Source organism: Phaseolus vulgaris, chromosome 9, assembly GCF_051622355.1.
Source record: "Phaseolus vulgaris cultivar YP4 chromosome 9, ASM5162235v1, whole genome shotgun sequence".
Taxonomy (NCBI): Eukaryota; Viridiplantae; Streptophyta; class Magnoliopsida; order Fabales; family Fabaceae; genus Phaseolus; species Phaseolus vulgaris.
In genome coordinates this window covers 34364181-34390072 of record NC_143506.1, presented here as the reverse complement: position 1 = coordinate 34390072, position 25892 = coordinate 34364181, and the positions used below count along the sequence as shown (strand labels likewise).

Genomic DNA, 25892 nt, shown 5'->3' with positions numbered 1-25892 from the left:
ATGTTCAACATTTGTTTCTTAGATGTAACATTACAGGAAGTGTTTGGAATTAATGTTGGAACTGATTAGGTGTAAGGGTTGTACAACATGCTAATCTCATGTGCCATTGTGAACAATTTCATATATTTCATGTTAACTATAAGCAAAATCTAGTATGAAAGGGGTTATAGGTTGTAGTAATTTGGGGTATCTGGAATTATAGGAATAATCATTTTTAAACAAGGGAAGGAGGATGTGGAGAAAGTCTTTTATTTGGCCCAACTAAAGATATAAACTTGGTTGATGTACTGGAAGGATCCGCATGATCGAGACCATGACTCGGCACCCGGTCCAAGCCGACCAACACCACAAAAACCATTATGCCTAAACAGGATTAATGAAACTAATCAATGATCAAGCAATAGGTAATGCACTCCTAAGCATGACCCAGCTTCCTAATTCGACCCAATAGCGAAGGGCCAACCATATAAATAAGCATAGATTCCAAGAATCAGGTACGTCATTATACAGTACTAATAGCACCGAGTGCCGAATACCGAATTCTCACTTGAGTGTCGGAGTGTCCTTTTACAAGTACTATTTGAGCTTGGAGTTCACAGAGACCGAGAGGGAGAGTGACGAAGGAGGAGCGAAGGGTTCATTTTGAGAGGAAGAGAGGAAGTGTAGACCAACCAACCGAGGCGTGATCCGAATTGTTCTCTTGGTTTTAACCTCGTTCGAGAACAATTGAGATCTAAAATACTGTTAAGAAGTGGACTTTAAGTCTAACTCAACCTCATAAAATCAGCTCATAGGGTTGAGGTTTGCACCCACTTATATACAATGAAAGACTCTAATCTCTAGTCGATGTGGGATCTCCAACACACCCCCCTCACGCCGAGACTACCAACTCGTGCGTGGGACTATATATTATGGGTGGTCCGATAGCGGCCCGATAGCGGGTGGCACGATAGACCCAACACAAACACTCGCTAGGATAGGCTCGAAAATGGCTCTGATACCATATTACGGAGTGGAATAGAGATGAACAAAAGAGAACAGAGATGAACAAAAAGAGTAAACTAAAGACAAAGGATATGGTCTTAAGCAAGCTAGCAAAGAATGGTTTGCCAAACTGTCATCATTTTTGCTTTCTATGGGATATATTCAATCTATAAATGACCATTCCTTATTCATTAATTCTTCTTAAGGATCTTTTACAGCATTATTGGTATAAGTGGATGATATAATATTGACAGGAAATGATAAAGAAGAGATTGCTCAAATCAAACAAGCCTTGAATCAGACATTGAAGATTAAAGATCTTGGGAATTTAAGATATTTTCTTGGTCTAGAAGTAGCAAGAAGTAAGACAAGAATAATGGTAAATCAAAGGAAATATGCATTGGAATTATTAACAGATGCAGGTCTTTTAGCCTGCAAACCTGCACCCACTCCTATTAATAATCATGAGAAATTCTCTTCTACTAGAAGTGTTCCTTTCACAGACATTCAAGCCTACAGAAGATTGATTGGAAGACTTATGTATCTCACTAATACCCTGAGTCTCTCTAGCTATCACCTTCGAAGCACAGTACATCACCACTAAGTGGTGTGTAAGTGTGAAGAGAGGCCAAGAGGCGTAATACCCTCAAGGTTGTCCAGCTCGACATAACATTTTCTGTGCAACAACTTTCTCAATTTCTTTCTAAGCCTACAATTGCTCACTATAATGCATCGATTAGAATTCTTAGATATATCAAAGGGGCTCCAAGTCTTGGTCTATTTTTCTCTTCCACTACCTCTGTTCATCTGAAAGCCTGTTGTGATAGTGATTGGGGCACATGTAGTGATTCAAGACAATCAGTGACTGGTTTTAGTGTGTATCTTGGAAATTCTCTCATATCTTGGAAATCAAATAAGCAAGGAACAATATCAAAGAGTTCTTGTGAAGCTGAATACAGGGCAATGGCCACTGTTACATGTGAAATTCAATGGCTAACTTATCTTTTTCAAGATTTCAAAGTTCCTTTTGAGCAACCATCTCTTTTATACTGTGACAATGACTCAGCAAGATACATTGCAGCAAATCCAGTGTTTCACGAGCGTACAAAACATATAGAAATAGATTGTCACGTGGTCTGGGAAAAATTAAAGAAGGGTCTCATCCATTTGCTTCCCATTTCCACCACAGAGCATCTGGCTGATATTTATACCAAAGCTTTTAAGTCCTCAATCTTTTAAGAATATTTGTTCCAAGCTGGGTCTCATCATCAATATTTGCTCTCCAGCTTGTGGCGGGGTATTAAAGGATACAGATACCAGAGAGTTATAGAAGGATCCTAATATTAATTGGATGTCTTTTCTAATTATCAGTTGTTTCTCTTTATAGAGAAGAATTTTGGTGTCTTTTCTAATTATCAGTTGTTTCTCTTTATAGAGGTCAATAACCTTTATTTTGTCTTGTGTGTCAATAACCTTTATTGATTCTTTTCCTCTTTAGTTAAACCTATAATGAGTGTACTACTTGTATATATTCAGACCATTTGTTTTGATTTGAATAACAAGAAAGAAGAGATATTCATTCTCATATCCTTTGTCTTCAGTTTACTCTTTTGTTCATCTCTGTTCTCTTTTGTTCATCTCTATTCCACTTCGTAATATGGTATCAGAGCCATTTTCGAGCCTATCCCAGCGAGTGTTTGTGTTGGGTCTATCGTGCCACCCGCTATCGGGCCGCTATCGAACCACCCATAATATATAGTCCCACGCACGAGTTGGTAGTCTCGGCGTGAGGGGGGTGTGTTGGAGATCCCACATCGACTAGAGATTAGAGTCTTTCATTGTATATAAGTGGGTGCAAACCTCAACCTCATGAGCCGGTTTTATGGGGTTGAGTTAGGCTTAAATCACTTCGTAATAAATACTCTCATTTAATTCTTCATATTCTGACTGGATCTTGAATCCTTACATTTGCATGTCAACCTTTAGGTAATTTAGACGAACTTTGTTGTTGGTCCAAGTTAATTGGGACAAAATTTTGAATGCGTGCTTATTGATATGTTATGTTATGTCTTTGACTTGTACTGGAATCACATGTAAGATTTTTTTGTTGGATTCCGATAGCTTAGACTGAAATCGTTTGAAACATATTTGTGTAAAGCTTTTTGGTTCACAATTGTGATCATGACAATTTATAATTATAGAGGGTGAGATTTGATGTATACAAAAGTTGTTTGAGGACTGATAGACCAGGTTTTAATGTTATTCTGATTTTGTTAGGATTATGCATATACATAAACCTTATTTCACTGTAATAGGATTGAAGTTCCTAAAATATCTTTTTATTTTATTTCATTCTTTCTTTCTTTCGCTTGATAGAAAATAGATATAACAATGGTGCAACATAATTTTTGGGTTTTGCAGTGGAAAATGGTAGGGATTTGGAGAGTAGGGAAAAGTTGGGAAATGATGTTTTGGGTGCATGGGTGAGGTTTGGGCAACATTTCATAATTTTCCATCAAGAATGCCAATGGTAAAGTAACATAAGGATACTATCTATTCAAAAATAAAAATGTTCACCAATTTTTTTTACGGCCGTGAGTATTTGGATACTAGCGAAATACTTTTTATTTTATTATTTTTTTTCAAATATAAATTCAGATAAAAATGAATTTAAAAATATAATTCAATTAAAATTACATAACAAAATATTAGTAAAAATAATTTTGATCTTTCTAAAAAATAAATTTATATATTATTTAAAAAAAAAACTTTACTTTCAAAAGTTGAATTAAAATAATATAAATATATAAAATTAAACTCTAAACAATTATTCAATCATTAATATTTCATAACTTTATTTCGATGACTGTTTTTTTTAAATATTTAAATTAAATTTGATAATAAATTATTAATGAATATCATGATATTTCTACCCTTCATCAAAACAGGGATATTAGTGAAAAATTAAAAATAAATAAGGATAGTGTATCTATCAAAATACATTTTTTTTTACTATCCCTAATTATCATATTTTTGTGTACTATCATTAGCAAAGTAAAATTGTAGTGGTAATTGGGTATTAAAATTGTGATTCATGTTATAAGCATAATTAGGAAAGTGATTGAGCATAGTTGTGCACATTCAAAATAAAAGGTACATTCCAATATTGAATCCTCTTCTCTGCACTTAGATGGCGCCAAAGAAACAAGAAGGCACCCCTGAAAGCAAAGCAGTTTCCTCATCATGCCCGTCTACGACATCATCATCGTCACAGTCTACGTCCACCTCCCTACCCGTATCATCCTCCACCTCCCCGTCGTTATCCTCGTCGACCACGCCACCGGTATCCTCCTCGCCGTCGCCACCGCTGCCGTCGTCCACATCGGCGTCAACCTTGGCATCGACATCTGTGTCCGCCTCAACTTCTGCGTCCGCCACATCATCCACTACCACATCTTCATCGATATCCGCATCTGTGACTTTGACTGACAAGATACCGATTAAGCTGGACGGCAAGAACTATCTTGCGTGGAGCGAGAAAGTTGAAGCTGTCCTGAAAGCGCGCGATCTGCTAGGGTTCGTGGTGAAGCCCGTCATTCCTGAGCAATACGCAAGCGAAAGTGATCGCACGGAGAACATCGAAACCGAAGAGTATCGGCGATGGATTATTCAAGATCAGATGTTGCTCACGTGGTTGTTATCGTCTATTGGCAGAGGCGTTGCTCCTATAATGGCCGGATACAAATACTCGTGGCAGGTTTGGGATACGGTGAAAGAACACTTCCAGTCTCACTTGAGAGCGATGGTTCGGCAACACAGGTTAGAGCTGAGGGACATAAGGAAAGAAAATCGGACTGTGTCGGAGTACGTTGACAAGATCCAATTCATTGCTGATTCTTTAGCTGAAACAGGTTTTCCTCTGTCTACAATTGAACACGTTGAAGTGGTCTTGAGAGGATTGCCGAGACAGTATAAGGCAGTCATCACTCTGACGCGAACTTTGCAGAGTTTCACTGAAGTCACAGTTAGCGATATCCAAACCTGGTTGTTAATCCTAGAAGAGAAATTTAGAAATGAATATCGCTATGCTGATGGTGGAGGAGGCCCTTCAAATCAAGATAACGCGCCATCTTGCTCCTCTCAGTGTTCTACTGGTGAAAGAGGTCGTGGAAGTCGTAGACGAAGAGGCCAAGGTCGCGGAGGCCGTCGTCGTGGCAGGAATTAGGTCTTTCTTTTCTTTCTTTTTCTTTCTTTTTCTTCCATTTTTCACAAAATTTAATATTACCTTCTGGTTTATGCTGCATGACGGTTTTACATCCTGTTCTTGAATTTCGTTTGCTCAAGAACTCCATTATCGAGTTACTATTTCATTGGTTCATCTACTTTAGGTGTGTGTAATTTCTTTGCGGTAGTTCATTCTACTGTAATTATTAGATCGTAAGTTTAAATTTCGCTCATGAAACTTTACTCTGAATATTTTGCAAAATCAGTTTGTTAATAGTTGGTTTTATCGTGACTGATCTGTTATTGATGGAATCTGGCAGGTTAACAGTCTATGGCTTTCACTTGGGAAATCGACAATGGTAGAAACTTGAATCCGGTCAAAAAGAACTTGTCAGTCTGGTTGGAGGGATTATTTTGATATTAGTTACTGGAACCGTTGCACAGCCGATTGGAGAACTCGTCTAACAAAGGCATGCCAAGTGTCAGTACTTGTGTTATCGTATGAATTTAGATAACCTTTGTTTTGACAGTACATTACACAGTACTAGTATCATAACCCCTTCCCTTAAATGTGTAATATCCTTTCCCTCATCTAACTCTGTAAAATAGAAAAAAAATAACAGATAATCAAATGTAAATGTAAATGTAAGAACATTCCAATATTGCATTTTAAGAAGAGTTACTTGTTTAGAAATTGGTGGGTCCTGTGTCAACTTTGCTTACTTTAGTCTATTTTTCTCTAATAGTATAATTGAAATGTGTCCTTCAAGGATCACTACTTGATATATTGAGAATTAAACAACTGTCCATGTAATAATTATAATAATATTTTATTCATAAATCTTGTTAATTCATATATGCATATTATTGTTGTTAAATTCAAGACCTAATTGTTTGAACAAGAGAGGATGTTAAAATATCATTTTTGAATCATTTATTCCTCCCACACTACATATATTGAAATCGTTTCTTGTTAAAAATTAGAAGCAATTGCTGACAAATTCAAGCTTGCTTCAACGCATCATTTGTTCTATAATGGTACTTTCTGTTGAACACCATTTTTTTTTGGTTAAGCAACACTAATAAGACTGCAATATTCTCTAAAGCTTAATATCATGGTACAAATAACATAAACCTAACTTAAATCCTGCACTATGTTTATTATCGTGTCCCTCAATTAACTCCCTAAAACAGATAAAAGCATGATATCACATAAATCCTAAAGAAGCTAAGATCATAATTCAAATAACATGATCCTAAACTACTTCCTAAATTTGCTGATTTATGAGTTGGATGCTATCATCATCCCTCTTTCATAATCCTTAGCATGTGATCTCTTGAAAGGGAAACTCGTCCATAATTATCATTTTAAAGTTTACCTTATTTTTTAGTACTTTACCGAAATATAGACAGTTAGAAACTCATCCTCATCTTTAATGGTTTCTTTTACAGAAGCAAAATCTAAAAAACCGGGGCTCTTATCTTGACCTCCCTTCAAAAGAGGTCAAGGCACCAAAGCGACAGTGAGTATACAGTGTGGTGCATAACATAAACGGTTAAATCTACTCTATGCAATACGTCGAATAGGTTGATCAAAATAAAACCAACAAATACTCAAAAGAAAATGCAGCTACATGTGATGGCAACATCCATCACTTTACACAATACTAAGATACTTGAACAAGATGTAAGGAAAATATGGGGGGAAATTAATAATAACTTTTGAAGGAAATAGTTGATACATAAGACCAAAGGTTCGGTGAATCAGATCCATGAAAATACTGGTTCCAAGTCAGTACGTAAATGATCCTGTTTCAACCATATAATGCTTGCCATGGCTCTTTGCTTTGAACTGATTTCTTTTTTGGATTCCATACCACTCTGTCTTCTGAAAACTGCAGACCTGTAGTACTAGCCAAAATCTCTCCTATAGCATGAATTATCTAGCACAAACCATCGTAAATTAGCTGTTGAAGACGCAGCAGTTTATTGAAGGACAAAAAAAAGAAGGATGCTACACAATTTCTTTTTAGGTTATTGCATGGTTAAAATATTATAACTAAGCCAACAGTCCCCCTGTTTGCAGGAAGGTTGCCTCATGATATGCTATCCATTGACACCAACCAGTGTCAAAAGTAGAAGACAGTTTTTTTTAGAGATCAATAAACATGCTTTAAAAGTGATGAGTCAAATGAATACCTCATGTTGTTTGGTGGATTGATCGTCCAAATATTGACTAGTTTGTCCAATTAGAAAAAAGGTTGGTAACTGCATTACACGAACAAAGTGAAGAAAAGATGCAAAAATTTCATGTTGAATCCATGACGAAGATGGTAGCTCCTGGGTTTTGTTGAGTAAGGCCTGCATTATGTCTGTATTTTGACCAATCGGTATACCAAATATCAGAGGTTTGCTTTCATCTGATCCTAGGTGTTTAATTTTCCCTTTAACCTTGGAAGATTCCACCAAAAATGGTACCAAAAGTGTAGGCAGGGATGATTTATCTGCAGTAATTTTATTGAGGACTTCATTAAGAGCACAAGCTAGTACTGGTGGCTCATAATGCTCCATAGCCACAATTGAAACCTGGATATGAAGAGTTTAACAGAATCAGATGTATTTCTGAAGCATACGAATGGCGAATCATCTCAGAAGATAAATTTGTATGCTTTAAGTTTACCATTTAAATCTAATTTCTCAGAGTATTAACTCCAATTTTACAGAATCAAGCAGCAGCTTGTGAATATTTTCAGAAAGTCAATCTCAGTAGAGAAATTGATCCAATTTAAAGAAAATACAAGAATTCACAGTTGTCTAACTTGAAGAAACATCAAATGTAATCATAGAAACACCTTGAACAAAGATCTAAAAAATCATATCCTCTAGCAAAGGAGTACGAAATTAACCACGAGAATCTAGACTGGAGAATAAATCAGTTATGTTATGAGTGATAAATTCTATCTTTAGGAAGGAAATTTCAGAACCAACATTTGAAAATAAAAAACTACCCCTCACTGAAAGAGGCTCAAATTGTTTACAGCCAGAAGAATGACTTCAGACATTCCTCCCAAGGTTTCAACTACCTTTTTCAGCTCGTATGTATTCACTCTCTTCAATGCCACGCAACAAGAAAGCAAATTTAACGGATATCTCGCAACCACTCACTATCATTTCACAATTTCATCCAAAAGGGCATCTAATTTTTGTGCTTATATGAATAAATTACCATCATAGAACAATATCTGAGAAAACATGAGAAAAAGTGTAAGAGGGTGGTTGAGGAGGGTTACCATATAAGCGCCGTGCTCATCAACGAAGTGCGAAACGCTCCCAGATGCTTTGAGGTGTTTGATTCCATAAGGCTCCAGGGAGTGGTCGAATGTGTCCTCTCTACAACACAAATTCATCAATGAATAATGGTTATGACCTTGAGTTCAGTGAAGAAAAAGTGATGAGAAGAAAAAATTACCGGCGGGTGAAGGAGGATGACGTGTTTGGGTGGAGAGCTTGTAAGATGGCGGCGGCGAAACCCTCTGAGTCTCTGAACAAGAACACCACCACCGGAGCAACCTTCATTTTCACCTCTCTTCTCTGCTCTATATGCAAAATCCAAGGGTAGATCACGATTTGCCCTTTTATGTAAATATTTTGATATTAAAAATATTATTAAATTATGATCTTTAAGAATTAATTTATAAACTTTAAATATTCCAACACTAAATCGGATTTTTTATTTTTTAAAAAACTAGATTGGAAAAATCTCACATATTCAAACACCAAAATAAAATTGGAAATTGTGTTATTTGGTGTGAAAGAAAAAGGTTGTGCTATGGATAAATTCATGTTGTAATGAAATGAGATGATAAGTGATTAAATATCTAAAACTCTTTCTTTTGCTTTTTTTTCATTTATATTATTTTATTTGTTTTTAAACCCTTTCCATTTATACATGTTAAATTTATACTTTGTTGTGTTATTTTAATTGTTGTATATTTAATTATTTAATGTAAAAGTTATTTTGATATTAATTTAGTGCCTTTATAAATAATTCGTATTGACTTGGGTTTTGAAAGTTTCTGAAGCTCTTGTTTTTTCTACTGTGCTTATTTGCTATATTTTAAAAAAAATACAAATTATTTGCTAATTTTGTTCTCCTTTCTCGTTTTCTGATTGAGTTATGGGTTTTTTTTATACTATATAATATTAGTTCAGGATTTTAAGTTGTTGTTTACATCAATATTTTATATTTTTAAGTTTTTTTATGTTTAAAATTTCAATAAATAAATGGCAAAATGTGCATAAGTATCTTCTCTTTTCATTTATGATAATACCACTTAAAAAAATACACAAGGAAGCCATAAAACAAAGCCTAACAAGTGAAGAGGAATAACCAATACACATTTATGACATTTTTGTCAGGTGAAGTATGACTATGATGAGTAAAAGTTTGTAATTTATAATCTTCAACTCCAAGGTAAAAAAAAGTGGAGCTTACATGACAACTAAATTACCTTAATTTATTAGGTGTTATGTTTTAGGTTGGGTTGGTTTTTTTGCAATTCACACCCATTAATGACAGAAGGGTCAAAGAGTTCAAGATAATCTTCCATATCCCCTGCTTCCAACTCCAGTACATTTAATATTGAGTATATATCTTCCCATCTTTTATGAGATTTATCAGCAACACGAAACTCGTGCACTTGTCCATTTAATTCAAGCCAGCTACAACCTGGTGTTTTCTTTAGTCCTCTATCTCTAAGAAAGCTCCTCATTTTCGCAACTTTGTCCCAATTTCCTGCTGCAGCATATATATTGGAGAGCAGTACATAGTTTCCAGCATTTTTAGGTTCCATATTTATAAGCTTCTGAGCAGCAAGTTCTGCTAAACGGGTCTCTGAGTGCATCTTACAGGCACTCAACAAAGGGCCATAAACCCTGGCATCTGACTCCAATGGAATAGTTTTTATTATTTCATTGGCTTCATGGATTTGGCCAGAACGTCCGAGTAGATCAACCATACAAGTATGATGTTCCTTACAAGGTTGGTATCCATATATTTCCACCATTTCCTTGAAAATCTCCTTGCCTTTGCTAACAAGGCCTGAATTAACACAAGCTGTGAGTAGCCCAAGAAATGTCACTTGGTCCGGTACAATGCTCGATAGTTTCATTTGGCTGTACAAATGAAAACATCTAAACCACTCCCCATGTTTAGAATACGCACTGATCATTGAGTTCCACGCAATTATATCTCTATGGATACTTTTCTCTTCATCAAAAAGCTTTCTGGCCATTTCTATGCAACCACATTTTGCATAGCTACTAAGAAAGGATGTCTTAAGGGATTTGAGGGAATCAAGGCTGGTTTTCAACGAGTAACCATGTAAGTAACTTACATAATGCAATGCCCCTATCTTTGCAAAGGCTGGCAAGATGTTAATGACTATAATGAAGTCAAGTCTAGTACCACTCCGCTTCATTTCCAAGAAAAGAGACAGAGCCTCAAGAGGCCGATCATGCATTGTATATCCTTTGATCATTGCACTCCATGAAACCACAGTCTTGTTCATTATGAAGCCAAAAATCTTCTGTGCCAAATTTAAGTCATCACATGCAGAATACATGTCAATAAGAGAATTGTGAATGGATACCTGATAATCTGAACCATTTCTTATCACATGAGCATGCATTTGCTTTCCCCATTCATTATACTTTAACTGTGTGATAGAAGAAATAGCAGGAATTGCCGTGAACAAGTCAGGTCTAAAACCTGATCTAACCATACAATATACAAGTTTTAAGGATTCCTTGGGAAATCCATTCCCTGAATATGCTGAAATCATAATGTTCCAGACTACAAGGTCCTTGTCAGGCATTTTCTCAAACACCATTCTTGCATCTTCTAGACTACCCAACTTTGCATACATTGACAACAGTGCAGTATTCACAGTTAGTTTTCCATACAGGCAGCTCACAACAACAAAAGAGTGTAGGGCCTGTCCCGTCTTCAGTGAGTTCAACTCAACAGTGGACCTTAACAATCCAATCACAGTAATTGAATTAGGTTGGATATTCTCCTTTCTCATCCTACAAAAGAGTTTAAAGCTTTCCTCCATTTTTCCATTTTCAAATGCCTCTGAAATCAAGTTATTCCAATAATTCAATTCCATTACATATTTTCCTTCAACTGGTTCATCCACATTAAAAAAACCATTCATGTCATACAACTCTACCAAAGTTCTTCCCACCAAGTCAAATGCATCCAAACCCAGCCTCACTATCTGCGCATGAATCATCTTCCCTTGTTCATGAGACAAACAAAAGCAAGATCTCAAAACAAAGGAGCAACTTTCTTCATCTGGGTACATGGACTTCCCAACCATCGCTTTGTACAAAAAGAGGGTATTGTCATATTCACCAAACTGGTACAAGTTTCTTAAGATTGCTCTGTAGAGAACGGTATCTGGGTTTTGAGTGTAGAAAAAAGCTTATGCGATAAGTCCAGGAATCCAAATTTGGCGTAGCAATCCATGAGTTTGGAAGAAAGAGATTGGTTTTGGTGGAGGCCATGGAGGAAGAACCTTGCATGGAGTTGTTGAAGGTGTTGGGGTTTGGTGCAGAGATCTAACATAGAAGAGGAAGTGCTTGAAAACCTTGTTTGGAAGATTATGGGAATATGTAACAAACGGTGGTGAGAGTGGAACATTTGGTTGAACCTAAAATCATCATAAGTTCGGCAGAGAAGGAATAATTCATCTGAATACGCTTAGAAATCACAAAATTTTATTCTTGCAACTTCTTATGTAAGAAGATGATAGATAACTTGCTCAAAGTAATCATTCTCTCATCTCATTCAAGTTTAAGATGATGGGAAAGTTTGAAATAAACTAATTAATGTAATAAAAAAAATTTAGTTATATATACATATATGAATATATGAATATATTAAAAATAATTTAAAAAATAATATTTTAAAAATTTGAACGTAAAGAATAAATTTTTGAAAATGTAAATTAAATTAAAATTAAAATAAAAGTTATTATAAAGCTTTAATAAAAAATTATAATTCAGATTAAAAATATATTAAAATAAATCGTCATAATATATATTATTTTATTTTTTATTTCAATACTATTTATTTTAATTATTTATTTTTTAATATAAAATATAACAAAATATTAAATTCATTTCATTTCATTTTATTAATTATTCAATATATTTATTTTAATTATTCATTTTATTATAGTATAATAAAATTTACTTATAATTATTTTAATTATTATTTACATTTATATATTTTAATTATTTAATATGTTAGAATAAAAAAATATTTTATTATATTTTATTTAACTTTAATCGATTAAATTTTTTTAATTGATTATCATTTATAGAAAAGAATTAATGAAATATTTACAATACGTGACTTTGTTTATAAAAATTATATATATATATATATTTTTTTTTTTGTACTGGTAGGCTAAAATCGAGAGGTTTAGGCCGAGAATAACATGCTAAGTAACCAAGAGGTGTTTAGACCGAGAGCATAAAAGATATACATAAAAGAATAAAACAAAATATAAATATTATTATAAAAATGAAACCCAATTAAGATAAAAACCTGCATGAGGGGTGTGTAAATAATAAAAAGGTGTAGAAAGAAAGTCCAAAGGTAAAGGAGAAAGCCCATTAGAGAAACCCTATAAATAGGAGTTCAGAGTAAGAAAAAGGTAAGAGTGAATTTTATCTGATGAACATTATATCGTTTCTGACTTTGGCATCGGAGCGACTTGCAGGTACACCCCCCATCTGTGGAAAGGAGAAGCCGAGAAGCACCCAGCCGAGTGAGAAGCCGAGAAGCACTTAGCAGAATGAGAAGCCGAGAGCACCTAACGTGAGGAGAGGTCCAGAGTATCCGGCCCACGAAGAAACAAAGAGTCCAACCCAAGATTGAAGGATTTACAATTAATTTTGTCAGCCTGCTTCGAGTGTTCTTGGTCCCTGTTGTAAGAACATTTTGGCGTCCACCGTGGGGCCGAGAGTTAGTTGAAAAGGGTTAAAGACAAGATGAGTCAAGGAGGAGAACAAGGTGGAGATCGGGAAGACAATGTTAACATGCCAATGGCAATGTTGGTCCAACTGCAAAAGGAATTCGAGATGTTAAAAAAGAATAATGAAGAAGAAATAAGTATGTTGAAAGCTGAAAATGCACATATGAGAAGGAAATTACAAGAGGAAACAGTTTTGAACTCATCTTTTGAAACCGTTCAACCTAGAGCACAAATGAATGAAAGACTTCATCATAACGAAAGTTCCCAAACCAAGAGGAGATTGCTTGAAAACTCTGGGGTTTTTACAGTAGCATCCTCCAGAAAGCATTCGTTTTAAGATGTTATAGTTGATACCCCATTACCCGACAATTGGAAAAATTTGACGATTGACAAATACGATGGAAGTACAGACCCTGATGAACACATTGCAATATATACCACTCAGATCAGCTTGTATACATGGAATGATGTTGTTATGTGCATGGTGTTCCCTAAAGGCGCAACATTAAGTTGGTTCACGCGCCTACCACCTTTGAGTGTTGATTGTTTCGATACATTGGTGGAAAAATTTGGTGCTCAATTTGCGACTAGTCTCCCTCATCATTTAACATCAATTGCTTTAGTGAACATAAGACAAGAGAAGGGGGAATCATTAAGAATGTTCATGGAACGCTTTGGAAAGGTCGCCTTGGGTATTCGAAATCTCAGCCCATAGGTTACCATGCACCATATGATAACAGCCTTAAAACCGGGACCATTTGCCGACAGCCTTTGCAAAAAACCTGCAACTAATCTGGATGAATTAAGGCAGCGAGCTTCAAAATTTATGCAAATGGAAGAACTAAGAGAGTTCCGAAACCAGGTAAGGATTGATGGAAGTGAGAAGAAGGTGATAGAAAGAGAAAACGGACCTATGGTCAGAAGAGCCCGAGAAGAATTCAGAAGTCGAAAATTCCAACAATACACACTTTTGAATACAAACAGAGCAAGAGTTTTACAAGAAGCTATGGCAGCAGAAATAATACCACCACCAAGAAAAGCAAGAACACCAGAAAGAGCAGATCATACCAAACATTGCGAGTATCATAAAAATCATGGTCATCATACAGAAGAATGCATTGGGTTGAAAGATAGAATAGAAGAATTGATTCAAGCAGGGCAGTTGAAACGCTTCGTCCGAGGAGGAAATGCAAGAATAAGATTAAGTCCTGAGAAAGGACAGAGAAAAGTGGAAAGATTTGAAAGAAGAGAAGAAAAGAGAGTTGAAAAAAGAGATGATAGAAGGGATGGAAGGCCAGAAAGAAGAAGTGATAGGGTTTATCAAAACACCCAATCAATAAGGCGGAGTAGGGAACGAAGTCTGGGAAGGCCGGTCAGAGGATTTATAAACACAATTTCAGGAGGTTTTTCAGGAAAGGAATCCTCGTCAGCAAGAAAACAACATTGGAGAAGTATCAGAACCATTAATCATATTTTCAAAAGAAGAACCTTGCCACCAATGCTTTTTACAGATGAAGATTTTCAAGAGATTGATCCCGATCACGACGACCCTATGGTAATAACGGTAGAAATAGCCGAATATGCTGTCATGAAAACCTTGGTTGATCAGGGGAGTTCAGTTGATATTCTGTTTTGGGATACTTTCAAAAGATTGCATCTAAGAGAAGAAAATATTGTACCTTTCCGAGAACAGATCATTGGCTTCTCGGGGGAAAGAGTTAGTACGAAGGGGTACATTGATTTGATGACCACATTTGGAAGAGGTAATAAAACTAAGAAGATCAAAATCAGATACTTGGTGGTGGATGCTTCTACATCATATAATGTGTTGTTAGGACGATCTTCTTTGAACAAGTTGGGGGCAATAGTTTCAACACCACATTTAGCTATGAAGTTCCCAACAGAAAAGGGGGAGATAGCAACGGTCTATGTCAATCAGAAAGATGCTCGAGAGTGTTATGCAGCAGGTTTAAAGATGAATTTGAAAGCAAACCATGATACTGAAAGAATAGTGGCAATGGCCGATTTAGACCCGAGATTTAATGATGAAAGGATAGAACCAAAAGAAGAGACCACAACTGTGGTATTGGGTCAAGACGAGAAGCAATGCACTTATGTAAGTGGGAGTTTGCCCAAAGAATTGTTGAGTAAATTCATCACAGTGTTACGTAACAACAAAGACTTATATGCTTGGAAACCATCCGATATACCTGGGATTGATCCGAAAGTAGTCTGTCACAAATTATCTGTATGTCGAGAAGCAAGACTGGTATCTCAAAAAAGAAGAAAGTTGGGAGAAGAAAGACGAAAAGCAGCAATTGAAGAAACTGAGAAGTTAATGCAAGCTGGTTTCATAAAAGAGGCTCAATACACAACATGGTTATCCAATGTGGTACTTGTCAAGAAACCGAATGGAAGATGGAGAATGTGTACAGACTATACAGACTTAAATAAAGCTTGCCCGAAAGATACATATCCATTACCCAACATAGACCGATTAGTGGATGGGGCGTCAGGACAAGAGATGATGAGCTTTCTTGATGCCTATTCGGGGTATAATCAAATACAAATGTATGAACCGGATGTTCCGAAAACAGCTTTCACCACAGATACCGCGAACTATTGTTATAAAGTCATGCCCTTCGGTTTGAAGAATGCTGGAGCAACATATCAAAGGTTGATGGACAAGGTGTTCAAAGATCAGATCGGAAAGAACATGGAAGTATATGTTGATGATATGGTTGTGAAATCAGGAGAGATAGAGAAACACTTGGAAGACCTTGAGGAGGTGTTTGCACAAATAAGAAAATACAAAATTCGGCTTAATCCAGAAAAATGCGTTTTTGGTGTGAGAGGTGGAAAATTTTTGGGCTTCATGTTGACAAACAGAGGTATTGAGGCAAATCCTGATAAATGCGAAGCAATAATGAAGATGGAAAGTCCAAAGAATTTGAAGGAGATACAAAGACTAGTCGGGAAACTGAACTCATTATCAAGATTTCTACCAATTTTGGCCGAAAAAACCAAACCAATAGTAAACTTGCTAAAAAAATCTGAAACCTTTGAGTGGAATGAGCGATGTGAGCAAGCCTTTTCTCAAATCAAAACTATAGTGGCCGAACCACCAATCTTGGTTAAACCAGTGTTAACCCAACCTATTATAGTCTACCTAGCAACCTCAACTGAAGCCATAGGAGCAGCCTTGATACAAGAAACCCCAAAACAGAAACCGATATATTTTGTGAGTAGATCCCTACAAAATGCCGAAACCAGATATCCCAAGATTGAAAAAGTTGCCTTAACACTGGTGTATGCCGCGAGACGTCTTCGACCATATTTTCAGAATCATCAGATAATTGTGAGAACAGATTATCCAATATCTAAAATTTTGAGAAAACCAGAACTTGCAGGTAGAATGGTGACGTGGTCGATGGAGCTTTCAGAATATGGAATCAAGTATGAACCAAGAGGACCGATCAAAGCCCAATCCCTTGCGGATTTCATTATTCAAATGCCGACAACAACACAGCAGGAGCAGTGGACATTGTATGTAGATGGCGCGTCAAGCAAAAAAGGAAACGGAGCAGGGATAGTACTTGAAGGACCGGATAACTTCCAGGTGGAGATGGCGCTAAGGTTTGAGTTCAGAACATCCAACAACCAAGCTGAATATGAAGCTCTTGTTGCAGGGTTACTATTAGCCAGAGACATGGGAGTCGAGAATGTCATTTGCAAAAGTGACTCTCAACTTTCGGTGGGACAGGTGCAAGGACAATATCAGGTAAAAGATCCATTATTGATGAAATATTGCCATAAAGTATTAAATATTATGCAATGTTTTAATAAGGCCGAAATGAAATATATTCCGAGAGAATTAAACATGAAAGCAGACTCATTATCCAAGTTAGCAAGCCAACAACGACAAGGGCAACATAACTCAATCATACAACAAACTCTCAGTCAGCCAACAGTGAGTTTGGAAGAATGCTTCAATATTGCAACCTCAAAAGATGAATGGATAAAGACGTACATAGAAGTAATAAAGGGCCAAGAACAAGGAGTTGAACCGGATGCAAAAATGGCAAAGAAAGTAGTTAGTTTTGTGTTGATTGGTGATGAACTATACAAAAGGGGATATTCTATGCCTTTGTTAAAATGTCTTTCAAAAGAACAAGCCGAATATGTAATTAAAGAACTCCATGAAGGAATTTGTGGACTACATTGCGGAGCTCGAACAATGGCAACAAAGGTTTGTAGAGCTGGTTACTATTGGCCAACAATCCGAGAAGATTGCGAATTTTATGTTAAAGCATGCAAAAAATGTCAGGAATTTGGGAGTTTAAATCATATACCAGCACAGGAGTTGCAAGAAATTGTTTCTCCCTGGCCATTTGCAAAATGGGGAATTGATATACTTGGCCCATTCCCACTTGGACGAGGACAAACCAAGTTCATGATAGTGGCTGTCGACTACTTTACAAAGTAGATAGAAGCAGAAGCATTAACTAAGATAACAGCTCAGCAGGTCCAATCGTTTGTATGGAAAAATATAATATGTCGATTCGGAATCCCACACACCATTATAACTGACAATGGCCGACAATTCATTGACAAAAAACTTATGGAATTTTATGCAGATTTGGGAATCAAGTCAACAAACACGTCGGTTGAACATCCGCAAACAAATGGACAAGCTGAAGCTGCAAACAAGGTTATTCTCGGACAGTTAAAGAAGAGGTTAGGAAGCGCTAAAGGTCTATGGGCTGAGAAGTTACCAGAAATATTATGGGCATACAGGTGCACACCACAAACATCAACTGGAGAAACACCATTCAATCTCACATATGGAACAGATGCAATGTTACCAGTAGAAGTTACTGAACCAACATTACGAAGGCAAATGGAAGATTGGAATATCAACAATGAATGCTTAAGAACTGACCTTGATCTTATTGAAGAACTTAGAGAACGAGCAAAAATAAAGGAAGCAGCAGTAAAAAGAAGAGAGATGAAGAGGTTTAATGCAAAAGTAAAGTTAAGAGATTTTAAGGAAGGGGATTTGGTCTGGAGAATGCGCACTGATGCTCGAAAAGATCCACGACATGGAAAGTTGGCATCCAATTGGGAAGGACCATTCAGGATAATGGAAAATTTACACAATGGAGCCTATAGATTAGAAACTCTAGAAGAAAAAGTAATACCAAATACATGGAATGCAAGTCATTTAAAGTTCTATTTTAGTTGAGACAGAAGATGTAAGCAAAAAACTTTTGTATGCATACTTATCATCTAATCAAGAAGAATTACCAAGTAACATCATCTTATTAGACTTTCATCCTTTCCTTTTCGGCCTTGGATGTTTTCACTACAGGTGAAATCCCTCCCGAAACAATATTTACATAATTCTTTTCGATCTTGGATGCTTTCACTTCAGGTGAAATCCCTCCCGAAAAAAATTACATCATTCTTTTCGGTCTTGGATGTTTTCACTTCATGTGAAATCCCTCCCGAAAAAATTGTTTACATAATTCTTTTCGGTCCTGGATGCTTTCACTTCAGGTGAAATCCCTCCTGAAAAAACTGTTTACATAATTATTTTCGATCTTTACCTTCATGTCTCAACTTGCTCACAAGACATCTTCAAGGAATGGATAAAAACCGACAGGATCAAAACGTCTAATTACGATCTTATTCACGCTTCAAACCTCGGAAACTAAAGGAAAGAGTTAGATCTACCCAAAATAAATTAAAATTCAAGTCCCAAGCCGGTTCTTATATTTTGATTAACTAAGAACCAAAACCAAAACCGAGAGGTAAAATTCGACATGTTAACTATAGTTGGTTATCTAAAATTATCAACTAATGAAATTACGGGTAAAGTACACAACTTGATATTATAGATCCACGTTTTTAGTTAGTCTCCTAATAATTGCACTAAATGGGAAATCCTCCATTTTGCACTGTAAAATAAAAACTGAAAAGTAGTTTTATGATTTTCAAGTAATAACAGCCGAAAAGTAATTTTATGGTTTTCAAGTAATAAAAACCGAAAGGTAGTCTTGTTACTTTAGAGTAATACAAACCAAAAGGTAGTAATTACTTTAAGATAATAAAAACCGAAAGATAGTCTTGTTACTTGAAGGTAATAAAAAACGACCAGAAATCTTATTGCTTTAAGGATATAGGCACCGAGAACAATAGTTAAGCATTTGTAATTTTGCATTCAAAGCATTTAACTACAATAACCGAAAGCACAGTCCCAATAGCATACGACCGAAAGGTTTATTAGAAAACCCAGAGGACGAAACCGAGAGGTTTTGATAACATTCAGTGAAATGCCGAAAGCAAGAGGCATAACATAATATCTAGTAAATAACAAACAAAATAACTCAAATTAAAAAGGGGAGCAGTAAACTTTAAATCTGATAAAATTCCAAAAAGAGATTACATAAAGAATGCAAACATACATATATAAGATCAACATTCCAAAACCAAATCACTCTCGTCATGTAAACCGAGAAGAGCTATAAACAAAACATTAACATCTATATCCCCTTAATTTTCGATATTGATATCTTCAACATCATTATCCGGAATCTCATTAGCAGGAACTAATTCACCATTATAAAAATTCTTCTTAACATCAAAATTCCCTTCATCAATAGGAATCTTGTAAAAATATTTTGCTTGTTGAAGAGCCTTCTCAAAACCAAGCTTATGTTGTTCAAAAATAAAGCTTTCGGCTTCAAAAACATTAGTCCTCAGCTGATTTATCTCCACATCCATAAGTTTGATGGTGTTTTTGTCAGAATCATTCGCAGAAGATAACGCCGATACCTTTTCGTTCAAGAGTTGATTTTCTTTACACAGTTGAACATTCTCTTTACTAGATTTCAAGTTCTCATTCTTCAAATCAGAAATTTCCTTTCCAAGACCTTCTATTTCTGCTTCTTGTTCCTTTTTCTGCTTTTTCATCTCTTCTAATTGCGAAGATAAAGAGCTCATTTTTTCTTTGTACTCAGCAAGATCATTCTTCAATTTGTCAAACTCAGATAAAGCCACACAGTTCCCATTCTTCTCCTTCATCATCTTTCCAATCAAAAGATTTCTGCTCGATAATTCAATAACAGAATCCGCCAATGAAGCAGCATTCATAGTTTTCAGCATGTTGTAAGACGATTCACTAAAAGACGTTTGAACAAACTTTGCATATTTACTTGTAGCACTAAATATCGTTTCAGAAAGAGGTTCGGAAGAAACATTTTCACCATGGCGATGACGCCGAGAAGACGAATGCGACCTCTTGCTACTCCTATCGCGTTTTTTCGACTTCTTCGAAGGACCGGCAACATCAACATTACTTGTCGGTTCAATCACTTCAACATTCACAACAGGTTCCACGACTTCTTCCACCACAGGATTCACCACATTCTCACGACGGGGAGTTACATCACCCACCTTGTTCAGCAATTTCGAAAAGTAAGATCGAGCTTTCGGATTAGTGCTTGCCATCAAAGCTGAAAATCAATAAAAAATTTAGCAAAGTTAAAAAACTCATCCTATAAAGCAAGAAAATGTAGAACAACCACGTACCAATAAGATCTTCTCGAGGATTTGATGAAGTATACAACTGTAACAAGGCGCGAGTGGGAATTTGGTACGAGAGGCGACTAAAAACTTCGATAACATGACGATCGGCCACACCCATCGAATGAAAAGATATCGAGTTAAACTTCACGGGATCTCTCGTCCAATATAGAGGAAACTTTGGAGAATCTCCATTAAAAAAGTACTCTCTTCCTATTGGCTCTATCAGAATTTTGAAAAAACTTCCCTTAAAATCCTTATATGACGACGTAAAGGGCTTAAGAAAACACACATTGGATTTGCTAATAAGGGATAACCATCCCGGCCGTTTACCCGGCCGAGAACTATAATAGTACAAAAAAGAAGAGGGACTAGGAGAAAGTGATAATAGTTTACACAAAATACTAAACGCTTGCATCGCAGCCCAACCATTAGGATGAAGCTGAGTAGGAGAAACATTAAGGAAATTAAGAACGCCTATTTGAAAGTTGTTCAAAGGCAATCGAATATGAAGATCTCTAAAAAAGCAAGCATAAAAATAAAAAAATTCATAGCTATCACCTTCTCGGTCGTGGCAAACATTATCAACATCCCCAACACGCCGAAACGAAATGATATCATTGTCAATATCAGAGTAATAAATTTGAGAATGGGAAAGAAAGCTACAAAGTTCGTTAGCAGAACGATACTTCGAGAAAAACTCTCGGACATTGGGATTAACCCACTGATAACCTGGACGAAGATTTCTCTGAGGCATAATAATTTCAAATTCTTGAGGAGCATCAACAGTAGGAGCTCCATTTGAATCATTCATACAAGATGGAGTAGCAGATGACGACTTCGAATCAGGATGAACTTCTTCTCGAACCACTCGGCCAGTTGATTCACCACCCGCGCTTGAGTACTCATCAGTAGCAGAAGAACTCGAAAGAGACATTACCTTTGCAAGAACTAAATGGAGATCGACAATAAACTTCCTTCTCGACAACAACAATGCTCACACAAAATCATAAAAGATTGAATGACTAACCTATTTATAACCCAAAGTAAACCCTAGAATTTGAAACGTTGCAAAACATATGAAACCGTTCAAAAATATATCATCTAATGGTCAAAATAGCAAGTTCACGTCAAGTCATTTAAACTCAGCAAAATAAAGCACGAAAACCAAAGCATTTCATATCACATCAAATCAAATGTCAAAACTATTATATTATATTAAGACACAAATATTTTTGTTTAAACTTAAATAAAATATTTCTGTCTTGGGGGCTAGTGTACTGGTAGGCTAAAACCGAGAGGTTTAGGCCGAGAATAACATGCTAAGTAACCAAGAGGTGTTTAGACCGAGAGCATAAAAGATATACATAAAAGAATAAAACAAAATATAAATATTATTATAAAAATGAAATCCAATTAAGATAAAAACCTGCATGAGGGGTGTGTAAATAATAAAAAGGTGTAGAAAGAAAGTCTAAAGGTAAAGGAGAAAGCCCATTAGAGAAACCCTATAAATAGAAGTTCAGAGTAAGAAAAAGGTAAGCGTGAATTTTATCTGATGAACATTATATCGTTTGACTTTGGCATCGGAGCGACTTGTAGGTACACCCCCCATCTGTGGAAAGGAGAAGCCGAGAAGCACCCAGCCGAGTGAGAAGCCGAGAAGCACCCAGCCGAGTGAGAAGCCAAGAAGCACCCAGCCGAGTGAGAAGCCGAGAAGCACTTAGCAGAATGAGAAGCCGAGAGCACCTAACGTGAGGAGAGGTCCAGAGTAGCCGGCCCACGAAGAAACAAAGAGTCCAACCCAAGATTGAAAGATTTACAATTAATCTTGTTAGCCTGCTTCGAGTGTTCTTGGTCCCTGTTGTAAGAATATATATATATAAAAGATTTACAATATTGATGTCGTTAAGTATTCTTTATTATTACTCATAATTTAATTAAGTATTTTTTAAATAAGTTTTTTTTTACTTAAGATGAATAGAGGGATTAAAATATTATAATTGTGTTATTAAAAAAGATAGCGTCTTATCAAGAACGTATATGATGATTTAGATTTTTCTACTAATTTGCTAGGATGAACACAAAAGGTGTTAGTACAAAACTTTAAGACAAATATAATATAGCTCTTCCAATGAGAAATATGTTTGGATTTCCAAAGGAAACTACGAGATTGTTAACCAAAAAGGACATAATATAAATTGGAAATCCAAAATTCGTTTTAACAAATCTGTCTTGTAGCAAAAAGTTTATGTGGTATCTTAATAATGGTTGCTTTAAGACATGGAAAACACAATTTGTTTGGTATGATTCTATGACAAATATCTTTTAGGTAATATTTGATAAAAATTATCATTTGATTTTGCAACATCCATTTTAACATGAAAAAATGGTAAAAAAACATCAACAAACTTTAAGATTAAAATAAAAGTAGGAAAATGAGAGAAAAAAAAATATTTTTGATGTGAACACATGTGAAAATCGGAGGAAAAACTAAGAAGAATAGAAAATGTTTGAGTAAAAAGAGAATATAACATCTTCAACTATACAAATGAAAGAAGATATCCAAGACAACTAAATAAAGGAGAAAATCTCAATTCACCAATTTTATCATAGTACAGGTATTTTAAATTACATGTGTTTAACTATATATGTCAAGTCATCATCTATCTAATAATGTCAAAGACACTCTAACAAACAGACTACATTGAAATCATTTTAAATAAAATTGGAACCATATTCAACAAAATAAAAAATTAAGTATAAAATTGATTTTTTTTAACTTATTTTAAACCAAAAAGTGATACTAAACAAAAAAAAAAGGTAGTTGAACTCTCAAATTCACCATTAACAAATTTCTTAAATACTTTCTTGGTCAATTTTCTTAAAGATATTTGTGTTCTTTTATAAACTATATAATTAAATAATATATATTATTTTAGGTTTATATAATTCATAAAAGTTGTTTTAATTGGGTTTCTATTAAAAAAATATTTTATTGAATGTTCAAAATATTTTTTTAGTTCTAGGTATTTTATTTTCTTTCACTCAATTTTTTATTTCCAACTTAACTGTGAACTTACTCATTTTCTCTCTAATCACCTCACGTTCTCTTTGCCTATTTGTTTTCGGTGATGTACTATTTACGAGTAGGGATTAAGGGTATATCACTCATTTGAATTCAGGGATTTGCACTAAAAGAGAAGGGAAAGATATATCGGTGAACAGTAAATATCATCTTCCCATGAAATGAAGAGAAGATCAGGAAGAGTCAGCTCCTCTTAATTTTCCAATTTTGTCATTTTTACATATATTAATTATTACATAAATTTAACTAACATAAATATTTTAATAAAATTAATAATAAAATAAATTTTTAATACAAAAATATATAGTTATTTATAATAAACAAATTATATTATTATTATTATAAATATAATAATACTATTTACATTTAATATGAAATTAATTTTAATTATAATTTTTAAATTTATGAATATTTAAATTATTTATTTCTATATAAAAATTTACAAATTTTACATATATTTGTAATTTTACAATGTAAATTATTTTTCATCAAATAACTGATGTTTTTTTTTCAAAAATAATTATTCAATGATATCGGAAATAACTTACATAATTTAATCATCTAAATCGACACAAAAGTACTTAATATTTTATTATTTTATCTTTTTAAAGACAAATGTAAACTTGTATCTTATATTTTACACCTTTAAAAAAAATCAAAATACTCACAATTATCACATCATTCCCAAACTTAAATAAATTTTTCTCACAAATTCATTCTAACATATATCAATCTAAAGACAATCATTTTTTTCGCACTTTTCTCTCAAATTCTCACATATCAACTAGTTGATATAAAATAAACAACTTAAAAGAGGTTAATGAAAAAAAAAATACAAACTTAACAACTAGTTGGAGGAAGAAAAACAAAAATAAGTGATACTTTTCGTTAATAACAAAATAAAATATTAAAATACCTGAAAAAATAAAAATATTTTCAAATACTAAATAAAATATTCTTTAATGAAAAATTAATTAAAAATATCAAAATTTATAAAATAATTAAAATTTAATTAAAACATTATTTTACTATATTAATTAAATCTCTCCTCACCTTCATCGTCATATTTTTTTTAACATAGAAGTTATTTTTTTTAACTAAGAAATACTTATATATATATAATATCTTTAAGAATATGACAAAAGTAAAATTGATAGAAAAACAAATGAATTAATTATAAAAAAATAAAATATATCTGTCGACTTTTGTCGAAAAAAAAATAATAAAAAATCTGTCGACTTTTGTATAAATGAAAACAAGGAGTTACATGTCAGTATCTCATGAATCATACATCAACTGAGTTGGCAGATTGCAGACCTCTCAATCTCCTTTAATCACACATTCTCACCAAAATTATACAAAAATAAATAAAGTTTTTAAATACAAAATGAAAATAATGTCTGGTCCATTTTTCACATCCCACTACCCATTCATTTCCAAATAGATTCCAAATTTTTGAATCTTCCAACATAATCTCATAATAAATATTATTATTCAATAAATTTTTCATGTTAATATATAAATTTAAGAGATATTGAAAATTTAATATATTTAGTTTTAGTTACAAAAAATGAATATACATAGCTACCCAACTTATTTATATGTGGATCCGTGATTGCCCCCACTTACCTCTTCAAACAACATAAAGTCCTTTTCTTCTTAATTAACTCTAAATTCTTATTATTAATATTCCTTAATAAAACTTAACCTCACTATCTTAATTACAAAAAATTTCCTTCCTAATAAAAAAAAATTAAACTCAATTTATCATATATGATAAATCAGTATTTGCTACTGTAAATGATAAATTTAGTCATTGAATATGTAAGACACATAATTTAGTCTTTGAAAATTTAATTTTTTTCCTAAATATGTAAAAAAAAATCATGAAATTATATTTAATTTTCAGGTTTTATAGCACTATTTTTTCATAAAAATATTTTTGAAAACCAATTTAACTG

At 34.3% G+C, this 25892-nt stretch overlaps 2 protein-coding genes and 1 pseudogene across 2 annotated transcripts; 1 reads left to right on the top strand and 2 right to left on the bottom strand.

Moving 5' to 3' along the window:
• Positions 1–6796: 6796 nt before the first annotated feature.
• Positions 6797–8835, bottom strand: LOC137821475 (uncharacterized). Its single transcript, XM_068626082.2, has 4 exons — positions 8678–8835; positions 8499–8598; positions 7408–7794; positions 6797–7151 (listed from the first exon to the last, which is right to left on the bottom strand). Exons 1-4 carry the CDS (start codon positions 8782–8784, stop codon positions 7023–7025), a joined length of 723 nt encoding a protein of 240 aa, XP_068482183.1. The 5' UTR covers positions 8785–8835; the 3' UTR covers positions 6797–7022.
• A 784-nt stretch (positions 8836–9619) lies between these two features.
• LOC137822820 (pentatricopeptide repeat-containing protein At1g11290, chloroplastic-like) lies at positions 9620–11949 on the bottom strand (annotated as a pseudogene).
• A 2028-nt stretch (positions 11950–13977) lies between these two features.
• Positions 13978–17742, top strand: LOC150025279 (uncharacterized). The gene is made up of 2 exons (XM_090295702.1): positions 13978–14659; positions 14768–17742. The coding sequence occupies exons 1-2, from the start codon at positions 13978–13980 to the stop codon at positions 17740–17742; spliced, it is 3657 nt and encodes a 1218-aa protein (XP_090151828.1).
• The last annotated feature ends 8150 nt before the right edge of the window (positions 17743–25892 follow it).

Bases quoted from the DNA above. Each gene is read 5' to 3' on its own strand.
- LOC137821475 (XM_068626082.2), bottom strand. From the start codon at position 8,784: ATGAAGGTTGCTCCGGTGGTGGTGTTCTTGTTCAGAGACTCAGAGGGT. The intron at 8,599-8,677 runs GTAATTTTTTCT...TTTGTGTTGTAG, and splicing joins TCATCCTCCTTCACCCGCCG to AGAGGACACATTCGACCACT. The intron at 7,152-7,407 runs GTATTCATTTGA...GGTTTGTGCTAG, and splicing joins AATCCACCAAACAACATGAG to ATAATTCATGCTATAGGAGA.
- LOC150025279 (XM_090295702.1), top strand. From the start codon at position 13,978: ATGCACCATATGATAACAGCCTTAAAACCGGGACCATTTGCCGACAGC. The intron at 14,660-14,767 runs GTTTTTCAGGAA...TGCTTTTTACAG, and splicing joins TATAAACACAATTTCAGGAG to ATGAAGATTTTCAAGAGATT.